At 39.6% G+C, this 13,237-nt stretch overlaps 1 protein-coding gene across 1 annotated transcript in view; it reads right to left on the reverse strand.

Annotated features, from left to right (window-relative positions):
• Positions 1 to 3,339: 3,339 nt before the first annotated feature.
• TCF4 (transcription factor 4) overlaps positions 3,340 to 13,237 on the reverse strand; it is a 633,301-nt gene continuing 623,403 nt past the window's right edge. Inside the window, exons 16-18 of the mRNA XM_075329425.1 lie at positions 10,396 to 10,625; positions 9,936 to 10,076; positions 3,340 to 6,807 (exon numbers count right to left, since the gene is read on the reverse strand). Of these exons, the coding sequence (XP_075185540.1) occupies positions 9,940 to 10,076; positions 10,396 to 10,625 (367 nt within the window). The 3' untranslated portion in view covers positions 3,340 to 6,807; positions 9,936 to 9,939. The remainder of the gene's footprint in view (positions 6,808 to 9,935; positions 10,077 to 10,395; positions 10,626 to 13,237) is intronic.

Here is a 13,237-nt window from a genome sequence, read left to right on the forward strand (position 1 = left end):
ACTGTTGAGAGACAGGTAATGGCCTACACTAAGCTGTGCATTTTTTTTCTCAAAGAAACCCCAGCACACAACCTGTTTGGACACTTCTACAAATCAGAACCACACCAAAACATGAAAAAGTCGAGGCACTCAGCCACACATTGAGAACAAGGTGTAACTGTTCTTTTTTTTTTTTCTTTTTTTCTTTTGTTTTTGCTTGTTTTGTTTTCTTTTTTTTTTGCCTTTTTTCCAATTTTTTTTTTTCATTTTCTCTTTTTTTTTTTGTCATATATTTGTTTGGCCGCAAATAAAACATCCCTTCTGCGACCAATTAAAAAAAGAAAAAAAAGTTTATAAAATAAAAAGGGAACCACCACTTTCATCTTTGTAACACGAGATAAAGAACAATTTATAAAAGGTGAAACAAAAATAAGATTTTTATGCTGATGATTCCAATATTTATAGGGAAATGTGGTCAATAAAAATCGAGGGAGAGAAGAAAACAATTTTTTTTTCTTAAATTTAAGTCAAATATATATTTTTCTTAGTATTTTTTTTTTTTTTCATTTTATGTTTTAGGGAATACTACAGTCTATCTGTATAGCAAAAAAAGAGCACTAAACAAAAGAAACGTTATAATGAAAGCCAGGCACTGATACATGGTGAATTTCTGCTTTTTTTCCGTATCTTTACTGAATTGCATTACAAGTAACAATGAAAAAAGGCCACAGTTCATAAATTCTCACCATTACATATGTCTATAATACTTGAAATGAGTATGGACAGCCCAGCACTGCACAAAACTGCATCAATTTCCAGTCCTTAATGGCAAAGATTAAGGGACACATAAAGGCAGGGCACCTCAATATGCTAGGAACAGTGTTAACATTTGATACTTTGTGTTCCATCTTTCATTTGTGCTTCTTTGATCTGATGCTTTGCTGTGTTCCTCTAGGGCGGTACCTCTTGGTGTTTATGACACATAGAATATTATACTTGCCATATATGGCAAAATTAGACTTTTCTGCACCTCCATGTCCACCTTCCATTCCACCCACATGCCCCGAAAACAGAAAAACAGGATGGTAAATTGGAAGACTGAACTATAAAAAGTTGCATTACTGGATGGGTTAACAGCTGTATTCATTTTTTTTTATACTTTGCTCCTATGTGATTGACGAATCTCTCGTAAGACAGTATGGTTGTTGGGATAAATAGATCCTGACATCAATGTGGAGGTGGATCATACAAAAAAGAAGAAAAAATGTGCAATAAGAGAAAGGGGAGGGGGGTTGTGGGCTATTTTTTTTATGAAACATTACCAAACACAAGAATTCTCATGCATTTTTCCACCCTTGTGCTTCATCCTTTATTTAGCCATACCAGGGGTTATTGGAGACCCCATTACGGTCCCTCAAGTTTATAGGTTAATTATGGTCCCTGACTAGAAAGAAGGGCAGTTATGTACTGTATTAGTGGGTGTTTGACTGTTAGCTACTTGGGGAGTGCATGGAACCTCATAGTGTATGGGGTGGGAGTGGGGTTACTTTATAGCTTTATCAATAGATATTGGATGTGGAGATCTGGCAGATATTTTCTGAATCTGGTGCTTGAGGGGGCTCCTGTGCCTCAAAAGGATAGGATAAATTTGCCTCTGGTAGGTTGCGTTTTAAGGGGGCTGTTATGGTTTTTGCATAGGGGCTTAAGGCCACATCTCTGACCTCAGCCTTATATAGGCTGTTGTATAAATTACTGTAATCTGTTGCGGGGACCACGGGGGAACACTATTCTCCTTAAGGAGACTTTGCAAGCCAGTCTGGCTGCCAGTAAGGGGACTTATAGCTGCAATGTCCCTCTGGGAAATATTTAAATTGTCGCTCCAGGAAAGGAGACAAACTCTAGCACAGCGCCACCTATTGGACCTATTGAATCCTAAAAGTCAAAAGTGGATTTTTAACAATCCTTTGCATATGACTTAGGATTTATGCCAGATCAGCATCCCAATTTGCAGACTGGCTTGCAAAGTCTCCTTAAGAAGAATAGTGTTCCCCCGTGGTCCCCACATAGCTTCTCACAAGCCAGATCAGACACCCCATACTTTGCACTGACGAGGGGCAATCACTCTGAAACACCATGTCTGCAAATTGGGATGCTGATCTGGCATAAATCCTAAGTCATATGCAAAGGATTGTTAAAAATCCACTTTTGACTTTTAGGATCGCTATTTCCAATAGGTGGCGCTGTGCTAGAGTTTGTCTCCTTTCCTGGAGAGACAATTTGTAATCTGTTGCAAAATTGCTATGTGGCTATATAAATTTTATCAGCTAAGTTCTTAAAGGACAAAAAAGGAAAACATCTTTCTCTAAATCTTTTTGTAACTGACGCTGGTCTATAGATTCCTGCGGAATAATTCTTTAGGGGTTTAGGACAATACGTAAAAGACAGGTACGCCAGAATTCATGGTTGGAAAAAGAAGCATTGACATCGGCTTTGAGTTAAAAATAGAAGCACCACTTTATGTTGTCAAATAGGTTTACAGAATGGTTCAGGTATATACTTGCTCTATTATTACAAAGTACTCATGCCCGTTTTGCCATCATTTTGCTTTTTTATTTGTTACTCATTCTCCTTTTATGATTTTAGATACTTTAAAGGAACACTAAACCTAGAAACACATGATCAATTTTAACAAGAAATATAATTGTGGTCGCTGTTTCTTAGTCTGCATAATATGGAAATAGCCAGCCTTGGAGAAATACAGCAGAAAACAGAAGGACTTATCACTTGATCAGATCCACTATTGGCTAATCAAAACCTCGCCCTCTTATTCTATGTCTTACTGCAATCATGCCAGAGGGGAGAGGCTCCTGCTGCAGCCAGCTATCCAATAGCCACACACAGGATCCGGAGGAGGGGACATGGCTGATCTCCTGAGTAGTGTTGAGCGGACCCGAACCGGAAAAATCCGGATCCGCACGGTTTGAGTGGCAGATCCGATTCCGACCCGGACCCCCCGGGATTCCGGGTGCACGATCCGGATTCTGGTTTTTTTTATTTCTCTCTCTCTCATATTGGCCGGATTCCAAATCGGATCTTGGACTTCTGAGCCAACCCGACAATGATCCGCCGGACCCGGATTATAAACTATCCGCTCAACTCTACTCCTGAGACACAAAAATAAGATTTCTTTCCATATTTATCATTTCTTATTATATTATGAAAAAAGTTAGAGATTACGGGAGAAATTGTAAGGAACTTTAATTTTTCCTGTTTAGTGTTCCTTTAATAAAACAAAAAGGTCAAACCAACACTAACGAGCACCGAAAAGGGTTGCAATATTTTTGAATAATCCGTATAGTGTTTTTTTTTTTTTTTTACAACCCATATTTATTTTGGAATAAACAAATGGACAAGTTATAACTTGGGGGAAAATATAAAATGGAAAAATGTATTTTACAATACAATATACAATATTATTTTTTCATTTTTTTGCAAAATGAAATAACATCACGGGCAACAAGGAATCGGCTGATAAAGGGCCGGGTCACCAAATATACACCCATATATATATATATATATAAGGCAACCCATTAAATTCTTTATAGTTTAAAGTACAAACCACCCTAATCCACCTCCACATTTACAAAAGAAATGTATAAGCCCATGACGGCGTCTCATTTTCCCCACATTTAACATATTTACAGATTTTTCATCATACATATGAAAGATATGAAATGATTACAGGGAAAACTGTCAGTCTTATTTATGAATGGAAACCAACACAAAAAAATAAAAATAAAAAAATTGTAGAATATTTCGAAGATTCTATTTAAAAATTCATTATTTTTTTTTGTCAACCACACAGATAATAAAAAAAAATCCAATACAACATATTAATACACATAAAAACAAGTCTACATGTAAAAATATAAATTTTACATACACGATTTGAAAATAATGATCCGTTCTGTCATTTGTTGCATAAAATTATTTCCAAATGCGGTGGTTGAATGTATATATAGCTGGAGAACAGATGGACGTTTAGACCGCGGTAGGGCATTTTTTTTTTAAGGACTATAATCCTACTTAAAAAAAAGAGGGATAGAGTTTAACACATGCCAAGTTTGTGTGTGGCTGGAGAAAAAAAAATAAAATAAAAAAAGGCAAAAAAATAATAAATGCCTAGTGATAAAGGCAGTATATAAACTATACTGCCCCCTGTAGAATCTGTAGTAGGCAAGTCAGCACCTGCCTAGGTCTGTCGGTAAGGAAAGTGACGCCAAGCTGTTAAAAAAACGCCAAAATATCACATTCGTACTGGCCCTCCCTCCCCCAAAAAACCTATATGATGGTTGCTTACTTAAAAAGTAGGCCCCTTCCCTATATGATGGTTGCTTACTTATAAGGTAGGCCCCTTCCCTATATGATGGTTACTTACTTAAAGGTAGGTCACTTCCCTATATGATGGTTGCTAACTTATAAGGTAGGCCCCTTCCCTATATGATGGTTGATTACTTATAAGGTAGGCCCCTTCCCTATATGATGGTTGCTTACTTATAAGGTATACCTCTTCCCTATATGATGTTTGCTTACTTATAACGTAGGCCCCCTTCCCTATATGATGGTTGCTTACTTATAAGGTAGGCCCCTTCCCTATATGGTGGTTGCTTACTTATAACATAGGCTCCTTCCCTATATGGTGGTTGCTTACTTATAACGTAGGCCCCTTCCTTATATGGTGGTTGCTTACTTATAAGGTAGGCCCCTTCCCTATATGATGGTTGCTAACTCATAAGGTAGGTCCCTTCCCTATATGATGTTTGCTTACTTATAAGGTATACTTTTTCCCTATATGATGTTTGCTTACTCATAAGGTAGGCTCCTTCCCTATATGATGGTTGCTTACTTATAATGTAGGTCCCTTCCCTATATGATGGTTGCTTACTTATAAGGTAGGCCCCTTCCCTATATGATGTTTGCTAACTTATAAGGTATACCTCTTCCCTATATGATGTTTGCTTTCTTATAAGTTAGGCCCCTTCCCTATATGAAGGTTGTTTAATTATAAGGTAGGCCCCTTCCCTATATGAAGGTTTCTTAGTTATAAGGTAAGCCCCTTCCCTATATGATAGATGCTTACTTATAAGGTAGGTCTCTTCCCTGTACGATGGTTGCTTACTTATAAGGTAGGTCCCTTCCCTATATGAAGGTTGCTTACTTATAAGGTAGGCCCCTTCTCTTTATGATGGTTGCTTACTTATAAGGTAGGTCCCTTCCCTATATGATACTTGCTTACTTATAAGGTGGTTCCCTTCCCTTTATGATGGTTGCTTACTTATAAGGTATACCCCTTCCACGCATTTCAGGCTGATATTATTTTTTATTACAAATCAGGAAAGTGGCAGCAAGAAAGCAATGATCCTATCAAATATTCCGACCACATCCAAAAAAAAATTAAAAAAAATCTCATTGCATACCTCTTCAGCTACATATGTAGTTAACACTTGTAATTGGTTAGCTATATCACAGCCACTTAATTTTTTTTTTATTTTTTTTTTTAATTATCATTTCCCGTAATGATGATACAAACATTGGAAGGCACAGTGGTAACATTTTGTAGCATTCTAACCTTGTACCTATGAAAAAATCCCAGAATAGACTCAAATGTGCAGCTTGGCAAAACTCAAGATGCCATTTTTTTTCTTCTTCTTTTTTTTTTTTCATTTTCTTTTTTTTTTTTTTGCTGCCTGCATTATGTACATGGTTGTGTCTTAAGACCTGTTTTCCCATAGATTGGAACAACAAGTCTGTTTAATGAACTGAGAAGCAACTATAGGCTCAGCGTATTCTCCTGCATCTCCTCCCCTACACGACAAGTCACAAAAAGAGGAAAAAATGTAAAAAAAAAATAAAAATAAAAAAAGGGACAGAAAAGACGCACAAAAAGAAAAAAAACTATTTACAGTAAAGTCTCTTATTTTTAAAAAAGTTATTCATTAATATTATTTATACAGGAGCAAAAAAAACAAAAACATTTTTTTAAACAAATGAAACCAAAGTTTACCATGTGCACTACGTTTTAATATATATTTATATATATATTTATATATTTGTCATAGGTCTATTAGATCCATCTGTTCCTCCTACCCTAAGGAATGGCTAATATCACTTATCAATTTTTTTTTTATCGTTTTTTTTATTATTTAATTGGACACTTGCTGGTTTTGTAAAATTTCAAAAACCAAATCCCCATCCACATCCCTTCCATCTTTTTTTTTTTTCTTGCAGAAAATATAAACACTGGTGGAATTGGACACCAACAAAAATTGTCTTTTTTTTTTGTTATTTTGTGTATTTTTGTTGTTCCCCTCCCCCGCCCCCGAAGTACACTTTTTTTTTTATTATTATTGCAAGTATACAATTTTAAATTAAATATTTTTTTTTCAGACTTACAAATTCATAATATTTTTTTTTATTTTTTTTTTAAAAGTTTAGGCACAAATGCATTGATCCACGACGTGGAGTAGATTGCCATTCACTGTCACGGTCGCCTTGAACGTAGTGCTCGGAACATTCTGTGTGTGATATGTTGAGAGTCCTCTTCCAAGATGCCGCTCTTCTAGCGTTGGGAATGCTGAAAAAAACCTCTTGCGTCTGTAATGCATATATCTACTCAGACTTGTCTTATTTTATTTTACAAAAAAAATAAAAAATAAGGGTCAGGGGAGAAATGTTTATGTGGGTTTAAGATAATACAGCTGTTAAGGAAGTGGCTTCTTGCCTAAATGAAGAAATGCAAAAAAAAAAAACAAAAAAAAAACCTTGGACCTGAAATGACAGAAAACCGGAAAACTGAGCATTAGTGAGGATGCATTTACTGACCAAAAACAAATATTAGTAAAAAAGGGGAAAAAAAACCCCAGATGGTTTATATATGGAATCAGTCTTATATTTCACCATTGCGGATTTTATTTTATTTTATTACACAGGTAAGTATTTAGGACCTTTTCCAGATTTCACATTGAGACATAAAATGACATTTGCAGGGCAGTCAAGTGACCTACTTTTTAGGTTCTTCCCCACAGTTCACATTATGTCTAAATTTTAATTTTCTTCTTTGCTTTTCCTAACACAGTAGAAGTAGTTCCGCCTCCTACCAACCTGTAGACACGCCCCTTTATAGAAGTCACACCCCTTAAAGGCTACTTCCATTTTCACCATGACACACTGCTCTAGTACTACCCTATACAAAACTCGTTAGAAAAACCACAAAGAACTATATCAAAAAAACACCAAAAAGGAGCCAAGACAAATGATATGTGCACACACAGAATGTGGTGAGCCTTCCTCATAAAGATGGCTGCAGCCGAGGTGCAAGATGCTGATGTCACAGCCACTCAACCTCCACACTAGGGGGGAGGGGCGGCTGCTTAGCATAAGACATGCACACTAATAAGGCTTACACTGGGAGCCCATCATATAATGAGTGAAATGCACAGTGTCTGAACTGTGACCTATAAATGACGCCAGAAACCCAGGTCAGGCGGGCAAAACAGCACTATATAGGTGCATCTCGCACGGATACACGAGACACACAGTGTCTGAATAATGGCCTATAAATGACGCACAACACCAGGTCCAGGCGGGTTAGTTAGCACTATGAGTACATAACACATGACAGGCTCACCATTTAACCACCTGAATGCCAAAGGTCCACACACATCCTGCAAAAATGGATAAAATGTGCCATACCTCAAATAGTGAGATATTAGTTTATATTTTGGCCCAAAATATGTAAGCTCATAAAAATTTTTTGATATAGTTCTTTGTGGTTTTTCTAACTAATTCAGTGTAGGGACTCGCAAGTGTGAGAATCCTTGACGAACGGATTGCGAGCTTACATATTTTGGGCCAAAATATAAACTAAGCAGCCATCTTTATGAGGAAGGCTCACCACATTCTGTGTGTGCACATATCATTTGTCTTGGCTCCTTTTTGGCCTATACAAAACTCTCCAAGAGCAAGGCCTTTGACAGTGGAGTAAGGTAATAGTAGGCCTCAATCATATGACATTTGGGACATATTGTTTTTTTCCTCCTTTGCTTTTCCTGACACACTAGAAGTAGTTCTGCCTCTTATAAACCTGTAGCCATGCCCTTTTGTACAAGTCACACCCCTTAAAGGCTACTTCCATTTTTACTATGACACACTGCTCTAGCACCACCCTATAAAGGGTTCTACCAGTTTAAACACTAGCCAACGGCATAAGGTTATAATAGGTCTCAGGCATAGGACATTTGGGAGATCTGTTCTTCTATAGAATACTGTTTGTCTTTTTTGTGGACTGTATATTGCCACAAAGAAGAGGGTACTTGTTTTGTCCTCTCTCTTGTGTCAAGATTCAACCTTCTTCTTGACCAAAGGTCAAGACTGTATCTCACCAAGGCTGTGTTGAAGGGGTATTACTCTTGGTGATTTGGTTTAAAGCAGATTTGTTATTAGGATAAGGCCTCTTTCACACATCATTTGCATCAATGTTTCATCAGTTTTTGGATGCCAAAACCAGGAGTGTCTCCAAAACCCAGAACAGGTGTCAATCTTTCAATTATAGCTCTTATCTGTACTACCCACTTAAAACTAAATCTAAATGGGAGGAGGAAGTTGGGACGAAAACGGAGGAGGTGTGGGAGAGTATCCTGGAGTATGTACCTAAACTCTCTATGAGCGAACCGGCCAGACTATCTCACCTATACGTGATTAACCGGGTATATAGGTCTCCCTTACTGATGTTTAAAATGGGGTTGAAAAGGAATTCGGAGTGTCCAAGGTGTCAGGGATCTGACGCAGGTATTTTTCATATGATGTGGTCTTGTCCGAGACTGGTCTCCTTTTGGACTAAGGTTATACACAAGATAGGAAGAACATATGGGTGTGTCCTTCCCAGGGAACCATTGATATGCCTATTGGGATATGTTGAGGAGCTTGGGGTAGAAAATACTATGAAAATTGCCATTGCTAGGCTGCTGTATGCGGCAAGAAAGCCAATTGCCAGGTCCTGGATTAAAAAAGACCCCCCCGACCAGGGGAGAGTACATTAAAAGGGTGAAATGTATTCTTCAGCTGGAACAGGGAGTGTATGAAAGAAGGGGGAATGTTAAAATGTTTGAGAAGCTATGGTCTCCTTGGCTGCAATGTGAATAGGACGAGTGATGGACCAGTAAACTAATTTGGGACCGGTATAGCCGTCAGAGACCTCTGATGTGTGTGTTTTGTTTTATTTGTGTTACTAGTAGTTCCTCCTGCACAGCGGGATGAACGGGATGGTTGCTATACTGCAGTTGGAGGGTATTCTAAATGTGTACTAAATGGGATGTAGTACTGGGGAGGAGGGTTGCTGCCGGGGAAGGGGGCGTGAGGGGGAGGGAAAGGGGTAATAGATATGATAAACTTAATTTGGATGCCGATTTGTTATACTGTTGTATGTATTCTGTTTTAATAAAAAAGTATTTGATTTAAAAAAAAAAAAAAAATAGTTCTTATCTGTAAGATCCACTGGTTTTGGCATCCAAATACTGATGAAACACTGATGCAAAATACTGACGTGTGAAAGAGGACTAAAAGTGGCCCATTTTTGCACTTCTTTTATTCCTACTGTTTTCATGAGTATTCCATTTTTTTTACTTTTTAAATATGCCATATCGTTCCAGAGATATGGGGCTTTTATATTAAGTGGGGTTCTTTGGGGGCGTGTCTGCATTATTACCCTGTGAGTCACACCCCCGCGGTATGTACCATAAGATTAACACTAAATAAAAAAGCCCTTATCTCTGGTACCGTGTGGTGGAATTAAAAAAAGTAAAATAAATTGAATAGTCAGGAGAGCAGCGGGAATACAATAAGACATAAAAAGTCTTCCTGGTGACTTGTCCTTTTTACATAATATTTTTAAAACTTGCCTTTTTACATCTGCCCCAAATGATTTGATGCATCCCCCATTCCGCCGTGGGGTCCTGAAAGAGACAAAGGTGAAGGGTCCGAGGAGACTTTCTCTTCTTCCCTTCTCTTTAGACATGCTGCTTTAGGATTTAGATTTCTTTCTATAAAACAAAAAAAAATAAAAAAATTTAAGTTGAAAGGATGCAAAAAAACCCCAAAACACATGTAACAAACATAGAACAAAGAGTTAATACTTTATGTGCAAAACGTTTGGTCAAAGGGGAATTATGTTTTCGGTATACGTATCCTTCCTCTTCCCTTATCTATAGAAAGGAGGTTTCTTGACCCCTGTTTGACAATTGCTCCCCACCAAACTCTTAAAGGGGTTGTCCACTTTTTTTGGGAAGATATATTTTTACTTGTATTTGGGGCTAAAAATCGTTTTTTGTCAGATACGTTAATCTCACTTCTAAGGCGTACCTCGGACTTGTTGCTCTAGGCTAAGAATCACGGCTACAGCTTGATGTAATATAAGAAGCTTGGTCTGTGGCTTGTCGCTCTTAAGGTGAAGTTGAACCATTCGTCCCAGCTCCTTGAAGGCCTCGTTGATGTCACGCACCCGGAGGCGCTCACGGGCGTTATTTGCCATCCTTCTTTCTTTTTCCCTCTCTGCTTTCTGTTCTGGTGTCAAATCCTCATCGTCGTTATTGCTGAGAAATAATAGAGAAATTTTGAATAAGCATTCAAAGTAATTTAAAAGTATAGTATAGGAGCATAAAAAGCATAAAGCGTAGAACAGTAACATAAAAGTATAGTAAAGCAACATAAAAACAATAAAGCTGAGTACGGAAACGTAAAAGTATAGAAAAGCATCATAAAAGCATAAAGCACAGGAAAGAAGCATAAAACATGGTAAACCAACATAAGAAACACAAAGCAGAGCACAGAAACATAAAAGAATAGTAGAGAAAAAAAGCATAAAACAGTATAGAAACATAAACACATAATAAAGTAATGCAAAAAGCATAAAATAGGATAGAGGCATAAAAAGTATAAAGTATAGCATGTAAACATGAACGCATAAAGCATAGTACAGCAACATAATCAAACACATAAAACATTTCTTTATAAGTTGCTCATACAACATTTCATAAGAAATGCTTTGACTCAAGAGACATTATTGATGAGTAGCATGGGGTGCAGAACCCGTATAGAACAGCATGGGGTGCAGAACCCGTATAGAACAGCATGGGGTGCAGAACCCGTATAGAACAGCATGTGGTGCAGGACCTGAATAGAAGGGGCAAGGTTTTAATAAAGGGGTGCATAGGGTGCAGGACCTAAATAGAAGAACATGGGGTGCAGGACCTGAATGGAAGAGCATGGGGGGCAGGGCATGTATGGGGAGGAGCATGTGGGGCAGGGCCTGAATGGAGGGGAGCATAGGGTTCAAGACCTGAATAGATGAGCATGGGCTACAGGACCTGAATGGAGGGAAGCATGGGGTGCAGGAACTGAATTGAAGAGCATGGGGTGCAGGGGCTGAATGGAGGAAAGCATGGGGTGCAGGAACTGAATAGAAGGGCATGGGGTGCAGCGCTTGAATAGGGAGGAATGTGGGAGGCAGGATCTACATGAAATGCAATGTACAGTTTGGGAACATGAAGTACAGGATCTGAATGTGGAGAAGCATGGGGTGCAGGATCTGAATGTGGAGAAGCATGGGGTGCAGGATCTGAATGTGGAGGAGCATGGGGTGCAGGATCTGAATGTGGAGGAGCATGGGGTGCAGGATCTGAATGTGGAGAAGCATGGGGTGCAGGATCTGAATGTGGAGAAGCATGGGGTGCAGGATCTGAATGTGGAGGAGCATGGGGTGCAGGATCTGAATGTGGAGCAGCATGAGGTGCTGGATTTGAATGTGGAGAAGCATGAGGTGCAGGATCTGAATGTGGAGGAGCATGGGGTGCAGGATCTGAATCCTGAATAGACATTAGCATGGGATTCAGGGCCTTAATGGAAAGGAGCATGGGATGCAGGAACTAAATAGGGTGCAGAATCTGAAAGTGGATGATCATGGGGTGTAGGATCTGAAAGTATAGGAGCATGAGGTACATGATCTGAATGTTTAGGAGTATGGGGTGCATAGCCTGAATAGAGATTAGAATGGGGTGCAGGGCCTGAATAAGGAGTAGCATGGGGTGCAGGGCTTGAACAGGGAGAAGCGTGGGGTGTAAAGCCTGTATGGGGAGGAGCGAGGGGTACAAGGCTGTAAGGGGAGGAGTGTGGGGTGCACGGCCTGAATGGTGGAAGTGCATGGAATGCAGTGCCTGTTTGGGGAGGAGTGTGGAGTGCGAGGATTGCATGAGAAGGAGAATGGGGTGCAGGGCCTGAATGAGAAGGAGAATGGGGTACAGGGCTCTGAATGGGAAGGAGTGTTGGGTGCAGGGCCTGTATGAGGAGTGTTAGGTGCAGGGCCTGTACGGGAAGGAGAGTGGGGTGCAGGGCCTGAATGGGAAGGAGAGTGGGGTGCAGAGCTTGAATGGGAAGTAGTGTTGGGTGCAGGGCCTGAATGGGGAGGAGAGTGGGGTGCAGGGCCTGAATGGGAAGTAGTGTTAGATGCAGGGGCTGTATGGGAAGGAGAGTGGGGGGCAGGGCCTGACTGGGGAGGAGAGTGGGGTGCAGTGCCTAGATGGGAAGCAGGGAAAGGAGTGTTGGGTGCAGGGCCTGAACCGGGAGGAGAGTGGAGTGCAGGACCTGAATCGGGAGGAGCATAGGGTGCAGGGTCTGAATGCAGAGAGTTGTGGGGTGCAGGGCCTGAATGGGGAGGAGCATTGGGTGAAAGTCCTGAATGAGGAGGGGCATGGGGTACAAGGCCTGAATGATGAGCATGATTTTTGTGTTTGGGCTGTGCACTGCCCCCTAGGTCCTACGCCGTGCATAACAGAGATCATCTAAATTACAAAACCATTTATGTGATTACTCATGAAAACAGTAAGAAAAAACAGATCAAAGACAGTCATAAATATGCAAGACTAAAGAGTCAAAGCCTATGTCCCCATGACAAAATGTCCTGTCAATGTGTTCTAAAAGCTCATGATTGTTGCTCAAAAACCCTTCCACGAAGGAAGGCCCAGAAACGTCATGATCTGGCAGAGTACAGGAAGTGTTGTCATGGGTCCCAAAATCGGAAATAAAAGCTGTTATTTTCAACTTGATACAGGAATGAAGACATTTTAACACACAATGCATTTTAACACTTTAATTTCAACTTTCTCCAGTAAAACCAGCAGGAACAGGAGTCAGGTTGAGCACATTGATT

This window comes from Anomaloglossus baeobatrachus, chromosome 1 (assembly GCF_048569485.1).
Source record: "Anomaloglossus baeobatrachus isolate aAnoBae1 chromosome 1, aAnoBae1.hap1, whole genome shotgun sequence".
Classification (NCBI taxonomy): domain Eukaryota; kingdom Metazoa; phylum Chordata; class Amphibia; order Anura; family Aromobatidae; genus Anomaloglossus; species Anomaloglossus baeobatrachus.